At 35.2% G+C, this 15,291-nt stretch overlaps 1 protein-coding gene across 6 annotated transcripts in view; it reads right to left on the reverse strand.

Moving 5' to 3' along the window:
- The window catches only part of PCMTD1 (protein-L-isoaspartate (D-aspartate) O-methyltransferase domain containing 1), a 53,226-nt gene that overhangs the window by 17,779 nt on the left and 20,156 nt on the right, over positions 1 to 15,291 (reverse strand). For 5 of the 6 annotated variants that reach the window (XM_072604574.1, XM_072604579.1, XM_072604575.1 and 2 more), the window contains one exon: positions 7,373 to 7,475. In XM_072604574.1, the coding sequence (XP_072460675.1) occupies positions 7,373 to 7,475 (103 nt within the window). Of the gene's footprint in view, positions 1 to 1,209; positions 1,400 to 7,372; positions 7,476 to 15,291 lie in introns of all 6 variants that reach the window. The other variant, XM_072604578.1, reaches the window with a different exon arrangement.

Here is a 15,291-nt window from a genome sequence, read left to right on the forward strand (position 1 = left end):
GGGTTTTTAGTCTCTAAATATCAGTTAAAACAATTTCTTTTTTAAATGTAAGTGAAATGAAATGACAACTTCTAGTCTTTAAAAGGAAAAACATTTTGATAATTAACTTTTTTTCCCCTACAATGCTAACATCCTCCTGAATCAAAGTTATCTTTGAAATCAGAGGGCTATGGCAAACCATTCTAGAGGAAAAGCGCTCACGGCAATACTTTGTATTACAGACAGATTCCATTATATACTCTGTTTATGGTGATCTACTGATGATATAATTTTGGAAAAATGAATGACTGCAATTGGATAATGAAAATACTTTTCAAAATCCAGTCTCAATATATTCCCATTGGTCTTTTCCCCCTATACCTGGAATGCATGCTCCCTAGCTTCTATGAAGGTTCAGCTCAGATACCATCTCCTTCATGTAGTATTTCTTGATTTTCCCAAGTTATTAGTGCTCTCTCCCTCCTGAAATTACTTGATATTTATTTCTCTAGATTATTTTTGTAATCTCTCGGTAGAATGTAAGCTTCTTCAAAGCAGGAAGGATTTTGGGGGGACTTGTATCTCCAAGTGAATATGCACAGTGCCTTACAATAGATTAATGTACTGTTAATGTATTTTTGCTTAAAGATCTTTCCCACCCATTAATAGACCCATATGACCTGCTTAAATCACATGGAAGCCTAAGTCACATGTGCTGAGAGGAGCTTGCTGAACGAGTAGAACAGGAAGTGGGGAGCAGAACTGGAAGGAAGTTGGTGAGAGCTGGTAGGGTGGAGGAAAGAGGGCATTGGCAGGCACAGCTAATCTTGTGAGTGTTTGCTTGTGGGAAGGGGGGGATGGAAGAGTTGGGAATGGCTTTGTCCCCTGAAGTGCTGATGTGTAATGACTTCTTGGTTACTATAAGAAGTCTGGCTTTCTGGTGTTAGGAATTGACTTTCTTGTGTCTGAAAAAATAGTTTTTCTTCTGCCTTCCATATATACTTTGCAATTCAGAACTATGTCAGCATATTCATAGTCGCCGCTGGTACTGTGAATGTTGCTTTGGTGATACAATTAAGCATTCAATAAATGTTTGAAATTTAAAGTTAACTCATAGCATTTTCTCTAGTGAAAATGGAAATGAAAAATGATATATAACTTAAATGACTTCATTAAGAATTTCAGGAAAAACATTTTCCTAAGAGTAACACTAGGATCTTGATCACTTACCTTTGCTGTGGTTTTCATTGGGATGTGAATGTTGAAAAATCTTGATCTGGAGATGGAGAGGTGATTTCTTTCACAGCTGGGAACCTTGCCAACTTGCCCATAAAAGTCTTTTGATAAGCTGCTAGGAGATCAGGGTGACCTAGCCTTGCCCTGCAGCTTCCCTCTTAGATGGACATTCTAGGTCTAGGAGCTGACCAAGAGTAGAAAAAACAACATTCCCCTTCAATATACTGTTGAAGTGGGGTCTGGCATTTTGCACATCTATTTCACAATGTGCCACAGAAATGTCATTACATCTGGGATATATTTATTTTTCAAAAGCCCATGTACTAATTTATTAAACTATTTTCTCTTAAAACATTTTATCAATTAATATATTTGGAAGAAAAAAACTACTTGGCACTTCTGACAAAAGTGCAAAATTTCAAAAATTGAGGGTGGAAATAAAAGCAGAATCTTAAATTCTTAAATGTCCAAAAACATTCTTAACACTATACCTTCAGAGAAACATAACCAGCAGGTAACGGAAAAATATGAATAAAGGGAAAAAAATAAATATTTATTTTCTTCCATCAACCTTGGCTTCCAGGGGATGACTCCTTTTCTGCTTAAGCACAGCACAAAACGGCTCACTTTCCTCTAGAGGTTATATGCAATTAAAAAAAAAAAACTTACAAGCTTGTCTTTCAGACAAGACCCCTCTCCTCTCACCTCCCTCTTCCAACTCTCTAGACAACTACAATGACAATTAGTTTTGGGGGGTTTTATAAACACACTGAAACGTTTCCAATTAAAGTTAAAAGTTTTGTTTCAAAGCACTCAAATACTGAATGCTTTTTAAAACCAAGTTCTCAATATTTCATTTTCTATTTCACAGAAATCTAAAGAACAAGAGGATTTATTGTTGATTCTAGCATTCACTAGAAATTGCTGATAAGCAACTGGGCTTGTATTTTTTTCCACATTTATTCCGTTTAAAAAACCAAATTCATATGCATGGTCATGTGGATTTATTAGGTTAGAAAGACCTAGTATATTTTAGATAATTCTAGAATACATGGAGTAACAAATTAACTTTATTAAGTCAATAATGAGAACAAATATAGCTTAGTAAATAGAGGAAAAGCCTTGGAGTCGAGGAAGAGCTAAATTCAAAGTCTTGCCTCTGTCTTCTGTTACCTAGTTGCGTGAACACAGGCAAGCTGGTTAACCTGTCAATGGTCAAGGTAATTCCTGGAGACTCTTTATAGAGTTCAGTTGTGATTTACACGAGGAATCTTGAAATCATACATCAGAACAAAGACAAAGAAACCTCAATGAGACAAGATGAGATTGTCAACCCAAAAACAAATGACAAATTCAGTTTTTCATTAAACTCATTTGGGCAAGAAAACAAAAACAAAATAACCTTTGTGGATTTTTTTAAACAAATCTGAACTATAAGGGAAAAGTGAAATGAAATTGAAGCTAATACATCTTAGTTTCCATCCATATCTACTCTCTTCTTTCTCCCACCTGCAAGACATTTTTTCCCCTGAAATTCACAGGATATTAGATTTAGAGCCAGAAACGGTAGTCCATACAAAGTTGTACAAGCTGTATTTTAGTTGTAATAACTGTTAAACTTTGAAGAGTTAAAGAAATATACTTGATAGAACCTAGACTAAACTCAGGTTTCCTCACTCCGAGGCTTTTACCACAGACTATTTAAATCAGTTCAACCCTTGCTTGAAAAAGAAATCTCGTCTCAAGTTTTATACAATAATAGTTCTTCTGAATCTTAGGGATGAGTTTTTTCCCATGAGCAGCTGTTACTTTTTTTAAGTGACATTTTTAAGCGACATTTTTAAGCATGTATTAAACAATCAACTCATTAAGAGTATGCTATATCCAACAAACTGAGATACAAGTATACATTGACATAATCCATGCCCTCAGACTATTATCTAGCCAAATGAGTTCAACTCATTTACAAAATTTATGAAGACTTCTACATATAAAAAAGCACTGTGCTAGACAGAGTTGCAAAGACAAACTAAATAAGCCTTGCCCTTAAGAGCTTACATTCTACTGCATATACACATAAGGAAAGACAAAGTACTTACAAAGGATCAATTTTAAGGAGAGAGCATTAACACTAGTATAGATCAAGAAAAGCATATTATAGGAAACAGCACCTGAAATGTGCTTTGAAGTTAGGGATTCTGAGGCTCAGGAAGACTAAGTACATCCTAGACAGGGAGGACCATCTAACTGATAAAAGGCATAGTGGCAGGAGATAGAATGTATTCCAAGGATAACAGATGGCAGGTCAATCTAACTGAAAAGAGTAAATGGAGAATAATATCAACTGACTGGAAAACTCGGAATGATGTGTGGTAGGTTTTAAATGCTAGACAGAGATTTCATGGTACCCTAATGGTAACACTAATTCTATCTATGAAAATAAAATATGTCCAAATAAGCTGTGTGTACATAGATACTACAGCTTATTTCACATTATAAAAGTCTAATAGAAGAAGCAATTCTTTACCACTGCTCCTACTCCTAACCTCTGGGGCCAGTCAGAACAAGCCTACACCCTCTTCCAGTTGATAGAACTTCAAAGATTTCTGAATAGCTATTATATCACCTCCTTAGTCTTCTCTTTTTCAAGCCCTAGTTGTTTCAATTCAGAGCATCAAAAAAACAAAAACAAAAAAACACAACATATCCAGTCCTCTAATTAGCTTGGTTATACCATCCTGGGTTAGCTCTGGTGCTTTTTATCCATGTTTTTCCTAAAATTTGGTACCCCAAATTGGGCACAGATGTGGTCTGGCCAGGCCAGAATACAGCGGGATTATTACTGCCTCTTTCACTATAGACTATAACAAACTTTTCTGCAGCATAGACTTAGATTCTTTTGGCAGTCTGGTGAAACCTATAGATCCCTACCTCAGAATACTTTTAAATTCATAAAATACATAGAATTAAAAAGCAAATCAATTACAAATATTGCATACATATATGCACATGTACAAATACTGTATATATGTATGAATTAAACGAAGTTCACAGACCTCAGACTAAGAATCCCATTATCCAGACTTTCTAAACATTAAAAAATAGTCTAAAATATTTCTCAGTTTTCTGGCTACCAAGGTGCTCTACTAACTCAGACTGAACACATAGTCCACTAAAACTCCTAGATATTTCCCCACAAGAATTGTTGACTAGCTATATCTCCCCTTCCACATTCAGTATTTGTATAGCTTTTATTTTAACTCGTGTAAAGTTTTATTTAAACTAAAATTTGGGGGTTCTATTCAATCAGTCAACGAGCATGTATTAAGAATCTAGCATGTGGCAGGCTTTGGGTTTACAAAGCTAAAAATGAAAAAGACTGTACCTTCAAGAAGCTTACAAGTCTCTTAAGGAAATACATATACACAAATTAAATAGCTGGAACAATCCAAAAAAGCTTCATCTGATGTTCAACTATCCATTCTCTACCTGCTCCTCGTTAACGCAGAACATTAGATGTTAGGCATGTTTTCATTCTTGAGTTCCTTTATCTTCAATGAAGTAAAATATGCATGCTAGTGTCTATATTCTCAATATGTAATCTAAATCTGAAATACACAGCTTCAGTTTGGCTTGCAGGAACATAAAGACAAAAGTGCAGAATATTTACGTAAAGACTTTCCCTCCCTAAGCACATTAGAAAATGAAATGAGTTACATTTCTGTAGCTTATTCCCATGAAGTAGGACATGCAAGTATTATCTGCAAGTATTATCTCTAATATATCTCTATTTTATAGATTATGACTATTCTATCCCAAAATGTCCTTGAAAACGTCTCAATATAATCACCTACCATTAAATAGAATCAATCCCAACTACTGTTGTTGTTATTAACAATAAAAGGGAACATATTCCTAGACCTACTAATTGGTTAAAAAAGCCAGTCACCTTGTTGAAGGTGATTATTTTTGTTAAGCTTCAAGGACACTATAATTTATATTTTAGGATAACACTGTGAATTCTAAAAGTTAACAAATCTCAAAAACACTGAACAACCCTTCCATACGTTACTTAAAGATAAGATTGAATTCGTTGTTTCAAAGTAAGTTACAATATTTAAGAATTATACTACAATCCGTAATGTTTACCAATAAAAACAAAAATCTTTTAAGGTAAAGTATTCATAAACAAAAATTCCAAGAAATGTTTAAATCTCATGGCCAAATATATTTTGTATTTACCCCATATTAACTAACTTTTAAAACTCAAAGTGGAAGAAAACTGACAACTTTCATTTTGAGTCAAACATGCATTGCCAATTTAAAGTCTGAAAAATCAAATGGAAAATAAAGCATTTTTTAAAAAAGGTACAATATAACAATATATTTTATATATTAGTATACATTACTTTAAAATTGTGATGATCAAAAAAGACAGGGTTATTAACATTTGACAGAATGAAGTCTGAGTTTCCATAAAAACTTGTATAGGAGGATACTGTACTGCGTTCAACTTACATCCTAGCTCCTGTTCTGCTCTGTGTTATTTAAGGTGGATTATGAAGCCCTCTTACAACTGGGAAAAATAATCCCATCTAATTTTTAAAAAGATCTCATACACTGTATTGTCATCGGGATGTATAAAACAGTATGTACTACCCAGATTTAAAACAAAGAAATACATTATTTTTGTATTTTATTTTTATAGAAACAGTTTTTTTAAAAAAATGGCAAATGGAAAAAATTGAGACATTATTTTTATACATATGATCAACTTACCTTAGTTTAATCACACCTACCAGAGGCAGATACATAAATGTCACTAGAAGAATTTTAGGGAATTGGAGCTCAGAATTCATGGAATTAGAAAACAGTAGACCTGGCATTCCTAAATTGATGTGCAAATAGCTATTCCAGCTCAATAGATGAAAGAATGCCCCTTTCATCCTTGGAGATTTCCTTCTTAGGTACTAAAAATTGCCACTCCCTGAACAGAGGAGGACAGGAGGAAAGGATGAAATGGAAGTAAAAGTCCCTCTTATATACATTCTTTTTCTTTCCTCCTATCACTCCCTTTATGCCACAACAGTAAGTCAGTTCTAGTCAGCAATGTAAAAGGGGAAGTGGGATAAATGGTAAATCTCATCATGCCTACACTGTGGTACTACTAGGGATGCTACCTAGATGCTTCCTAGTCTCAGGAAAGGAAAAAAAAGGAAAGGGAGTGGTAGAGATCAATCATATTTTCATCCCTCTTTACTACCTAGCCCTAGAATCTTTTACTTTTTTCATCATTCTTCACCCTTAAGTCTAGCTCCTGTTTTGATGGAGGGCTACCTCTGAGCCAGAATTGAATTCTGAATGCATTTATCACAAAAACATTATTATAGACAGCAATTAGATCCTAAAGTATTACTTGTACTACATTTTACAGGTATAATGGTTAAACAATATCATATAACATTTTCCATGGGACAATATGTTGTGTTCTCAACAAGTAACCAACTAAAGAATTTTTGAATAACTTGCTCATAAGTTAGGAAGACCTACAATAATGCTTATGATGATGGGGATGGGGAAGAAGGAAAATACACAATTTCTACATCAACTATTCTTCAGAAACATTTAAACAAATTATGTCACATACTCTCCAAAATTAATCAAGCAGCTAATGCATAGGTATTAATAGCCTAATTTTGTAAGTGAAAAAAAAAGTCAAGTTATCAAATAAGTCACATGATTAGGATAGAATCCTGGGCTCTTAGCTCCAATTCCAGGCACATATCCACCTAAGACAATGATGTGATCCCTAGTAATGAACATGATACAAGATACCTTATTGTTTTGATGGGGGTATTATTTATGTGAAATGGAAAACTGAGTTTTAAACATTTTTATTTAAATATGGTATATTTACAACACTAACAAGTTTCCACAACTGAGAAAATGATTTTACCAAGACAAAAGCATTATTTTCTCTCATGTAATGCACAGTATATTTGAGCTTATTTTCAAAGTACCTCAGAAAGTTTTAATAACAGTTAAAACTTATAAGTATGGAGCTGTACCAATATTGTTTTTAATAGATTAATCAATGTAAAGAAGTAATTCACAAGTTTGTGACCTCCAAATAAGTACTGCAAATTTCAATACTTACTTATCAAAGCTATCACTATTTTTGATGAAGCTCTCGAGTTTTTCCTTGGCATATTCCACCACATCTGAATGAAGCTCAATTCCATGATTTATTCCAAAAGGACCTGCAATCGTAGCAGCAGCGTTTTTATGAAAATAATGATGATGATATGCCCTTTTATAGCCCCTTTTTACAATCCATGTTCATTTATACATCTCAAAAGAGCCCTATGAATAGGCCTTCAAGTATGTTAGAAGCTTGTTCCAACAGACTAATATTATTTTCTGCCTTTAGATAAGCTTTCTAAGAGCAGAGTCTATATTGTATCTAGTTTTGTACTCCTAGAACCTAATAGTGCTTTGCACATGGTAACACATTATTAAATGTTAATAGAACGAATGAATCTCTCTTAGGAATAGAAGGGGGAAAAGGTATACAATCTTTAGTCAAAAGTGGTCATCTATCCCATTCATTCTCAACAAAGTTAAAACGTACCAGGAAACTCTATTCCTAAACCTAGGATGTAAGAATTTTGCACTTTTACCATTAGCTCTTATTTGCTTACTTTTCAAACCTACGGACGCAACCTACAATCCTCCACAGACAATACAGAAGCATTACAAAACTTCTGCCCTGATTTCCTAAGGTACAAGCACATGAGACCAAAGCTGTAGTTTCAGGCTATAATCAGAAAAATGCCACGTTCACATGAAACTTCACGTCTTTCCTCTGCAAGCTGTTCCCTGAACATCCCAGCTTAGTGACCTTTCCACCATCTGAATTATGAGGCACTGACATATTAACTTGTATTATAGTGGTTTGTTACCATCTCACTTCACAGACAATCAACTCCTATTGAATAAAAAACAGTACTACAGAGAATAAAAAACAGAATGTTATACAACTTTTTTCCTCCCAAAATTGGTATCCTATAGATGCTTAGTAAATATTTGCAGAATGAATGGTTTTGTGTTCTTCTTATTTTCTTTAGAGAGAATTAATTTAATCTTTTCACTGCCCTTCAATATGCATATATAAGTACAGCTTAAGTTACTAAGAAACAAGAATGTGAGAAAGCAGCTTCTGGTTCTGGTTCCTGGAGACAGTCTGATCAGGCTTCTTCCCACCCCCTGGATGTCTCCCCCTGAACTCTAGTAGAATAGGGTTGTTTCCTAAGGACACTCATGTGGTCTCATGTTTGAGTGCTTCATTAACAACCTCATTTAATTACTATTTTAATACTCTACAGATTCCTTCTGTCTTCTGCACCAAGTCTTTTCTGGTTGTTTTTTTTTTTTTTTAATATTTATTCCTCCCCCTAGATTGAACCTTTCCTTTGCTATCTAATATCAAGGGTTCTTTATGATAGCTAATAAAGAATAATTCATTTCTAATCCTAGAATTATTGCTGTAAGAATTCCTCTAATTTGTGAATCTTTTTATCTTTGAAATTCCTTAAATCAATTAAAAATTAATTTTTAAAAAGTAGAAAAATGTATTCATCTCACACACCCCTCAAACAATGTTTTAGAAAGCTAAGAAACCCCTATCCCTTAATGTTTTTTAACTTAGGAACGTATGTGAAGTATTTCCTTTCATTTAGAAGTCTCTATAGAATGCAAAAGCAATAAAGAAAAAGACACTAACTTTTTTAAAGTTGGAACCCACATGTTAATCTCTAAACCCAAAGCTGGCAGGACTTCTATAAGAACTTTCTCCTTTAATTTTATATCAAATGGGACCTTCATCTGTTCCTGAAAATAGGCTCTCTTTTATGGTTTTTCCTATATGGAAATGGATAAAATTTCTTACATTCCTACATAGCCATGAGAATGGGCAACTACATGCCTCAGTATATAGAGCACTGGGGCTTGGAGTCAGGAACACCTGAATTCAAATGCCGCCTCAGACACTTACTAGCTGTGTGACCCTGCACAAGTCACTTAACCTCTGTTTGCCTTAATACACTACAGAAGGAAATGGCAAACAAAAGATCTTTGACAAGAAAATTCCATGGATGGTATTGGTACGCTATGATCCACAGGGGTTGGACATGACTGAATGACTTAACAATACAAGCCATAATCTTACGATCAAAAGGATTAAAAATAACAACCGATGGCCAAAAAAACAGAACAAAACCTCATTTAAATGATTAACAAACCCGATAACTTGATAAACTGATAGAACAATATGCAAGTCTTCAAGAACAGCACTGAAAATAGTCTCAGTTTTTGTTATTTAACTATGTCTCACTCTTCACAACCTTGTGGACCACAGTAAACCAATGTTGTGCATATATGCTGAGTGTCTGAGGCTAAATATGAACTCAGATCTTCCTGACTCCAGGTCCTGACTCTATCCACTGAGCCATTAAGCTGCCTCCAAATGAAAAACTGAAAACATTAGTGTAAAGACTGAAAAAGAGGGGGGGGAAAAGAGTGAGGAATTTTAAATCAACTTGATAAGCATGTCTCTAGGTTTCTAAATGAGGCTTCAACAATAAACAAGAGAAATCTGAAATTTCACAGAGTCCACGAATTCAGCAGTATCAGGAAGACTATGAAATATCAAAGCACAAATGAATAGGAATTATGCTTACGCCTAACTCAAAAGTAAATATTTTAATTCTTTAAAATATATACTTTTACTATATTTCTTTATGATCACTAAGACCTCATAGAAGCATGTCTCTAATTCTATTTATGTGACCTATTAGTGCTTTGTTAAAAGTAAATTCCAAATCTTAAGTATACACACAAAGAACAAGCCATTTTTACTGTCAATTTTTCTCTACCAATTATTCCCTTTCTGATTCTGATACAATTTCCAAGTGTTTTAATTTAATTCTTTTGGCATTTTCTGCTGTTTAATTTGTTAGTTCTGTATCTGATAGTTAATATTATACCTTACAACAAACTGTTCAATGTGATGTAATGTCACTAACATCCTTTTAAAATAGAAGTTTGTTATCAAAAGAAACAACAGGACATATAGCATACACTGTTCTACTTCAGTTTAGAGCTGGATCTTAGAGCTATAAGGTAACACAAATTTTAGCTCCATTTTTCTGAGGACTTTGACAATGTGTTATCTAAACTCAAATCTTTATTTAGATTCTGCAGTAATTCAGAATACTGAAGGCAAAACTCAGTCAAAAGTCCAATATTTAAAATTATTGCAATTAAGAAATTTTTCCTCATTAAAAAAAGTTTAACATGGCTCTTTAACATTATATACATAAGGTTAATATTAATGAATGTTTCATTAAATGAAGCCAATTAATTTTTTAAATTCCACAAAATTAAAATTGTTAATTTCTGTAATGATTAACCTACTATATGGAGAATCTAAATTAAACTAATTAAGAACTTCTCATGTTTATTTTTTGCAATTATATTAAAACGTATCAAAATATAACAACTGTGCATTAGTATATTATATGTGTGTGTTAAAATGTTGCCAGCATACTAAGGTTTCTCCTAAAATGGAATTCACATGCAAAATAGCTAAGGTAAATCATAAGATTCTAGACCTAGAGGGCTGAAAAAGATAAGAGGCCAACTAAGTCAAGTTCTTCACTTTACTCCTGCAAATGAAGACCTCCATTCAAAAATTTAAGTCACCAATTAAAAACATTGCTTTCATCATGGGCATACTGTGGATTTTTAGATTATTTCCCAAAATAGGTGCATCACCAAGATGGCTAGATAGGCCATGTTACATGTGTGTACGTTATAAAATATATATCATCTTCATAAATTATAATTACAAAAAATCATATAAAACTTAATACATGTTATAAAATATATATCATCTTCAAAAATTATAGATTATAAAAGTCCTCTCATCTGGACCAACCCCGTTCATTTACAATTGAGAAAACTGACACCCTCAGAGGTTATTTAATATGTATGAGGAACTCTGCTAAACTCCAAGGATACAAAGAAAGGCAAAAATACATAGTCTAATCCCTGCCTTCTAGGAGCTCACATTATAGTAGGTGAAGACAGCATGCAAACATTTTAAAGCTGTGTGTGTGTGATAGCAAATGGAAGGTAATCTCAGAAGGAGCTCCCTGTCAATAGGGAGGGCCTGGGGGAAAGGCAGTAACAGTCATAGGAAAGGCCTCCAAAAGAAAGTGGGACTGAACTGAGTCATGAAGGTAATCAGAGAAGATTTGATATAAAGAAAGCATTTGTTTTGAGACATAAGGAACAGCCAGTAAAAGGGCACATAGTAGAGATCCTTAAATGTCATGTGATAAACACAAGTAGCCAGGGTTATATAGTATACGTGAAAGACAATGAAGTAAAAGAATACTATAGAAAATAAGTAGCCAAGTTGTGGAAGATTTTAAATGCCAGAGTTTATCTCTGATCCTGGAGGTAATAAAGAGTCACTGGAGTTTAATGAGTATTTGGATGACATTTTCAGACCTGTGCTTTTTAGGAAAATTACTTGGGCAGCTCAGTTAACCATGAAAAAGGGAAAAATTTGAGGTAAGGAGACCAACCAGAAGACAAAAAAACATTGTCCGAATGTATATTAGAATTGAACTATACATAGAACATATAGAATATGACATGATACGAATAGTTGTAGAGAAGAGTTTATAAAGGAGATGTTTGTGAAAACAGATACTCTCCAATAACAATAGATTGATAAATGTAATGAGTGTGATAGGATTGAGATGAATGAGTGAGATTGTGAGCTAGGATGATAATAATGTGAGCTAGAGATAATAATGAGTTCTGTTAGAGAAAGGCTGAGGGATGCTTGACTGGCATCTAATTTGAGATGTCCAAAAGGCACTTAGTGATGCTAGACTGTACAGGAGAGAGTTTAGGTTTATGTATTATCAATAAGGGAATCCTCTGCATGGCGGTAATAACTTAACCCTTGGGAGCCAATGAGTAAGCAAGAAGGATTTTAGGGAGGGAGAAGAAAAAAGGGCCTGAGACAGAGCCCTATGGGACACTGAGGATTAGCGAGTAAAACCTGGATATGTAATTCTTTTTTCTCACTTTGGCTAATGTGGGCCAATTATCCAGAGCCTTTATGATATTTCTGTAATAGCAATAGCTAGTATTTATAAAGCACTTTAAGGTTTAAGTCCTTTACAAATATCACAATCACCCTGGGAGGTAGGTACTATTATTAACCCCATTTTACAGTTGAGGAAAATGAGGCAGGGGTCAAGTGACCTGCCTAAGGTCACACACAGTAAAAAATGTCCAAGGCCACCTTTGAACTTAGGTCATCCTAACTCCAGGCCCAGTTCCACTGTGCCACCTGGCTATCGATGAGGAAGCAAAGAGAAGGGAAGTGACATGTCCAGAGTCACAAAGGTAAGAAGGTCTTCTCACTCTAAGTTTAAAATGCCCTGAGGGGGGTGGAGCCAAGATGACAAAGTAGAAAGATAGACCTGCAGAAGTTCCCTCCCATAGCCCATAAAATACCTGTAAAAAATGACTCTTAAGTTCTAGAGCAGCAGAAGCCACAAAATGACAGAGTGAAGGAGATTTCCAGCCCAAGGCAGCCTGAGAGGCTGACGGGAAAGGTCTATCACCCCATTGTGGAGTAGAGCGCAGCCCAGCATGGACTGCACCACGCAGCAGGGACAGGACCTTGAACAGGCTTCAGGGCACCATTGGCAGCAGTCTCCATATTGCTCAACCCACAAATGTCCAAGACAGCTTCAAAGGTTAGTGAGAAACCTCTTTCACCTGGGAGAGAAGGGAACATGGTCTGGACCCGCCAGCAGCAGTAAGTGCAGCAGCAGCATTCATTTTTGGAGCTCTCCACTTAAAGACCCTAGAGCTGGTGGAGGATCTGGAGAGTGAACCTTACTGGAAGATCCTGGGCAGAACAGAGTACCTGTGGTTGCTACCAGACCAGAGCACAGGCCAGGAGAGGAGTAAACTCTTCTCCCTTGATCGTGCCACCTTGGAGGAACTGAGAACTTACAGGTCCCCAGAGTATACCCTCCTTTTGACAAAGGACTCAAAAGTCAAGTAACTGGCTGGAAAAATGCCCAGAAGAGGGAGAAAAAATAAGACTATAGAAGGCTACTTTTTGGTGAACAGGGATTTTCTTCCATCCTTTCAGATGAGGAAGAACAATGCATACCATCAGAGAAAGACCTAAAAGTCAAGGCTTCTACATCCAAAACCTTCAAAATAAATATGCAATGGTCTCAGGCCATGAAAGAGCACAAAAAGGATTTTGAAAATCAAAAGGAAGAAAAATTGGAAAGAAATGAGATGCAGGAAAATCATGAAAAACAAGTCAATAGCTTGCTAAAGGAGACCCACAAAAATGCTGAAGAAAATACCACCTTTAAAATAGGCTAACTCAATTGGCAAAAGAGGTCCAAAAAGCCAATGATGAGAAGAATGTTTTAAAAAGTAAAATTAGCCAAATGGAAAAGGAGGTTCAAAAGCTCACTGAACAAAATGGTTCTTTAAAAACGAGAATGGAACAGATGGAAGCTAATGACTTTATGAGAAACCAAGACATTACAAATAAAACCAAAAGAATGAAAAAATGGAAGACAATATGAAATATCTCAATGGAAAAACAACTGACCTGGAAAATAGATCCAGGAAAGACAATTTAAAAATTATGGGACTACCCGAAAGCCATGATTTAAAAAAAGAGCCTAGACATCACCTTTCATGAAATTATCAAGGAAAACTGCCCTGAGATTCTAGAACCAGAGGGCAATATAAATATTGAAAGAATCCACCGATCACTTCATGAAAGAGATCTGAAAAGAGAAACTCCTAGGAATATTGTAGCCAAATTTCAGAGTTCCCAGGTCAAGGAGAAAATATTGCAAGCAGCTAGAAAGAAACAATTCGTGTATTGTGGAAATACAATCAGGATAACACAAGATCTAGCATCTTCTATATTAAGGGACTGAAGGACTTGGAAGAGGATATTCCAGAAGCAAAGGAACTAGGATTAAAACCAAGAATCACCTACCCAGCAAAACTGAGTATAATACTTCAGGGGAAAAAATGGTCATTCAACAAAATAGAGGACTTTAAAGCATTCTTGATGAAAAGACCAGAGCTGAATAGAAAATCTGACTTTCAAACACAAGAATCAAGAGAGGCATGGAAAGGTAAAGGAGAAAGAGAAATCGTAAGGGAATTACTAAAGTTGAACTGTTTATTACATTCCTACATGGAAACTCTTGAAACTTTTCTCAGTATTTGGGGAGTTGGAGGGATTATAAACACATATGTATATATGACAGAGCACAGGCTGAGTTGAATAGGAAGGGATGATATCTAAAATAATAAAATTAAGGGGTGAGAGAGGAATATATTGGGAGGAGAAAGGAAGAAATGAAGGGCAAATGATCTCTCATAAAAGAGGTAAGATAAAGTTTTTTCAATGGAGAATGAGGGAGGTGAGAGGGAAAAAGTGAAGTTTACTCTCATCACATTTGGCTTAAGGAAGGAATAACAAGCTCACTCAATTTGGTATGACAGTCTATCTTACACTACAGGAAAGTAGGAGAGAAGGGGAGAAGTGCAGGGGGGATAATAGAAGGGAGGGCAAATGTGAATAGGGAGTAATTAGAAGTAAACACTTTTGGGGAAAACAAGGTCAGAAGAGAGAATATAATAAATGGGGAACAGGACAGGATGGAGAGAAAAATAGTTAGTCTTACACGACATGCCTATTATGGAAGTCTTTTGCAAAACTACACATATATAGCCTATACTGAATTGCTTGCTTGCCTTCTCAGTGGGGATGGGTAGGGAGGGAGGACTGGAGAGAAGTTGGAACTCAAAGTCTTAGGAATGAATGTTGAGAACTGTTTTTGCATACAACTAGGAAATAAGAAATACAGGTAATGGGGTATAGAAATCTGTCTTGCCCTACAAGAAAAGAGAGGAGATGGGGATAAGAGAAGGGAGGGG

This window comes from Notamacropus eugenii, chromosome 4, assembly GCF_028372415.1.
Source record: "Notamacropus eugenii isolate mMacEug1 chromosome 4, mMacEug1.pri_v2, whole genome shotgun sequence".
Taxonomy (NCBI): domain Eukaryota; kingdom Metazoa; phylum Chordata; class Mammalia; order Diprotodontia; family Macropodidae; genus Notamacropus; species Notamacropus eugenii.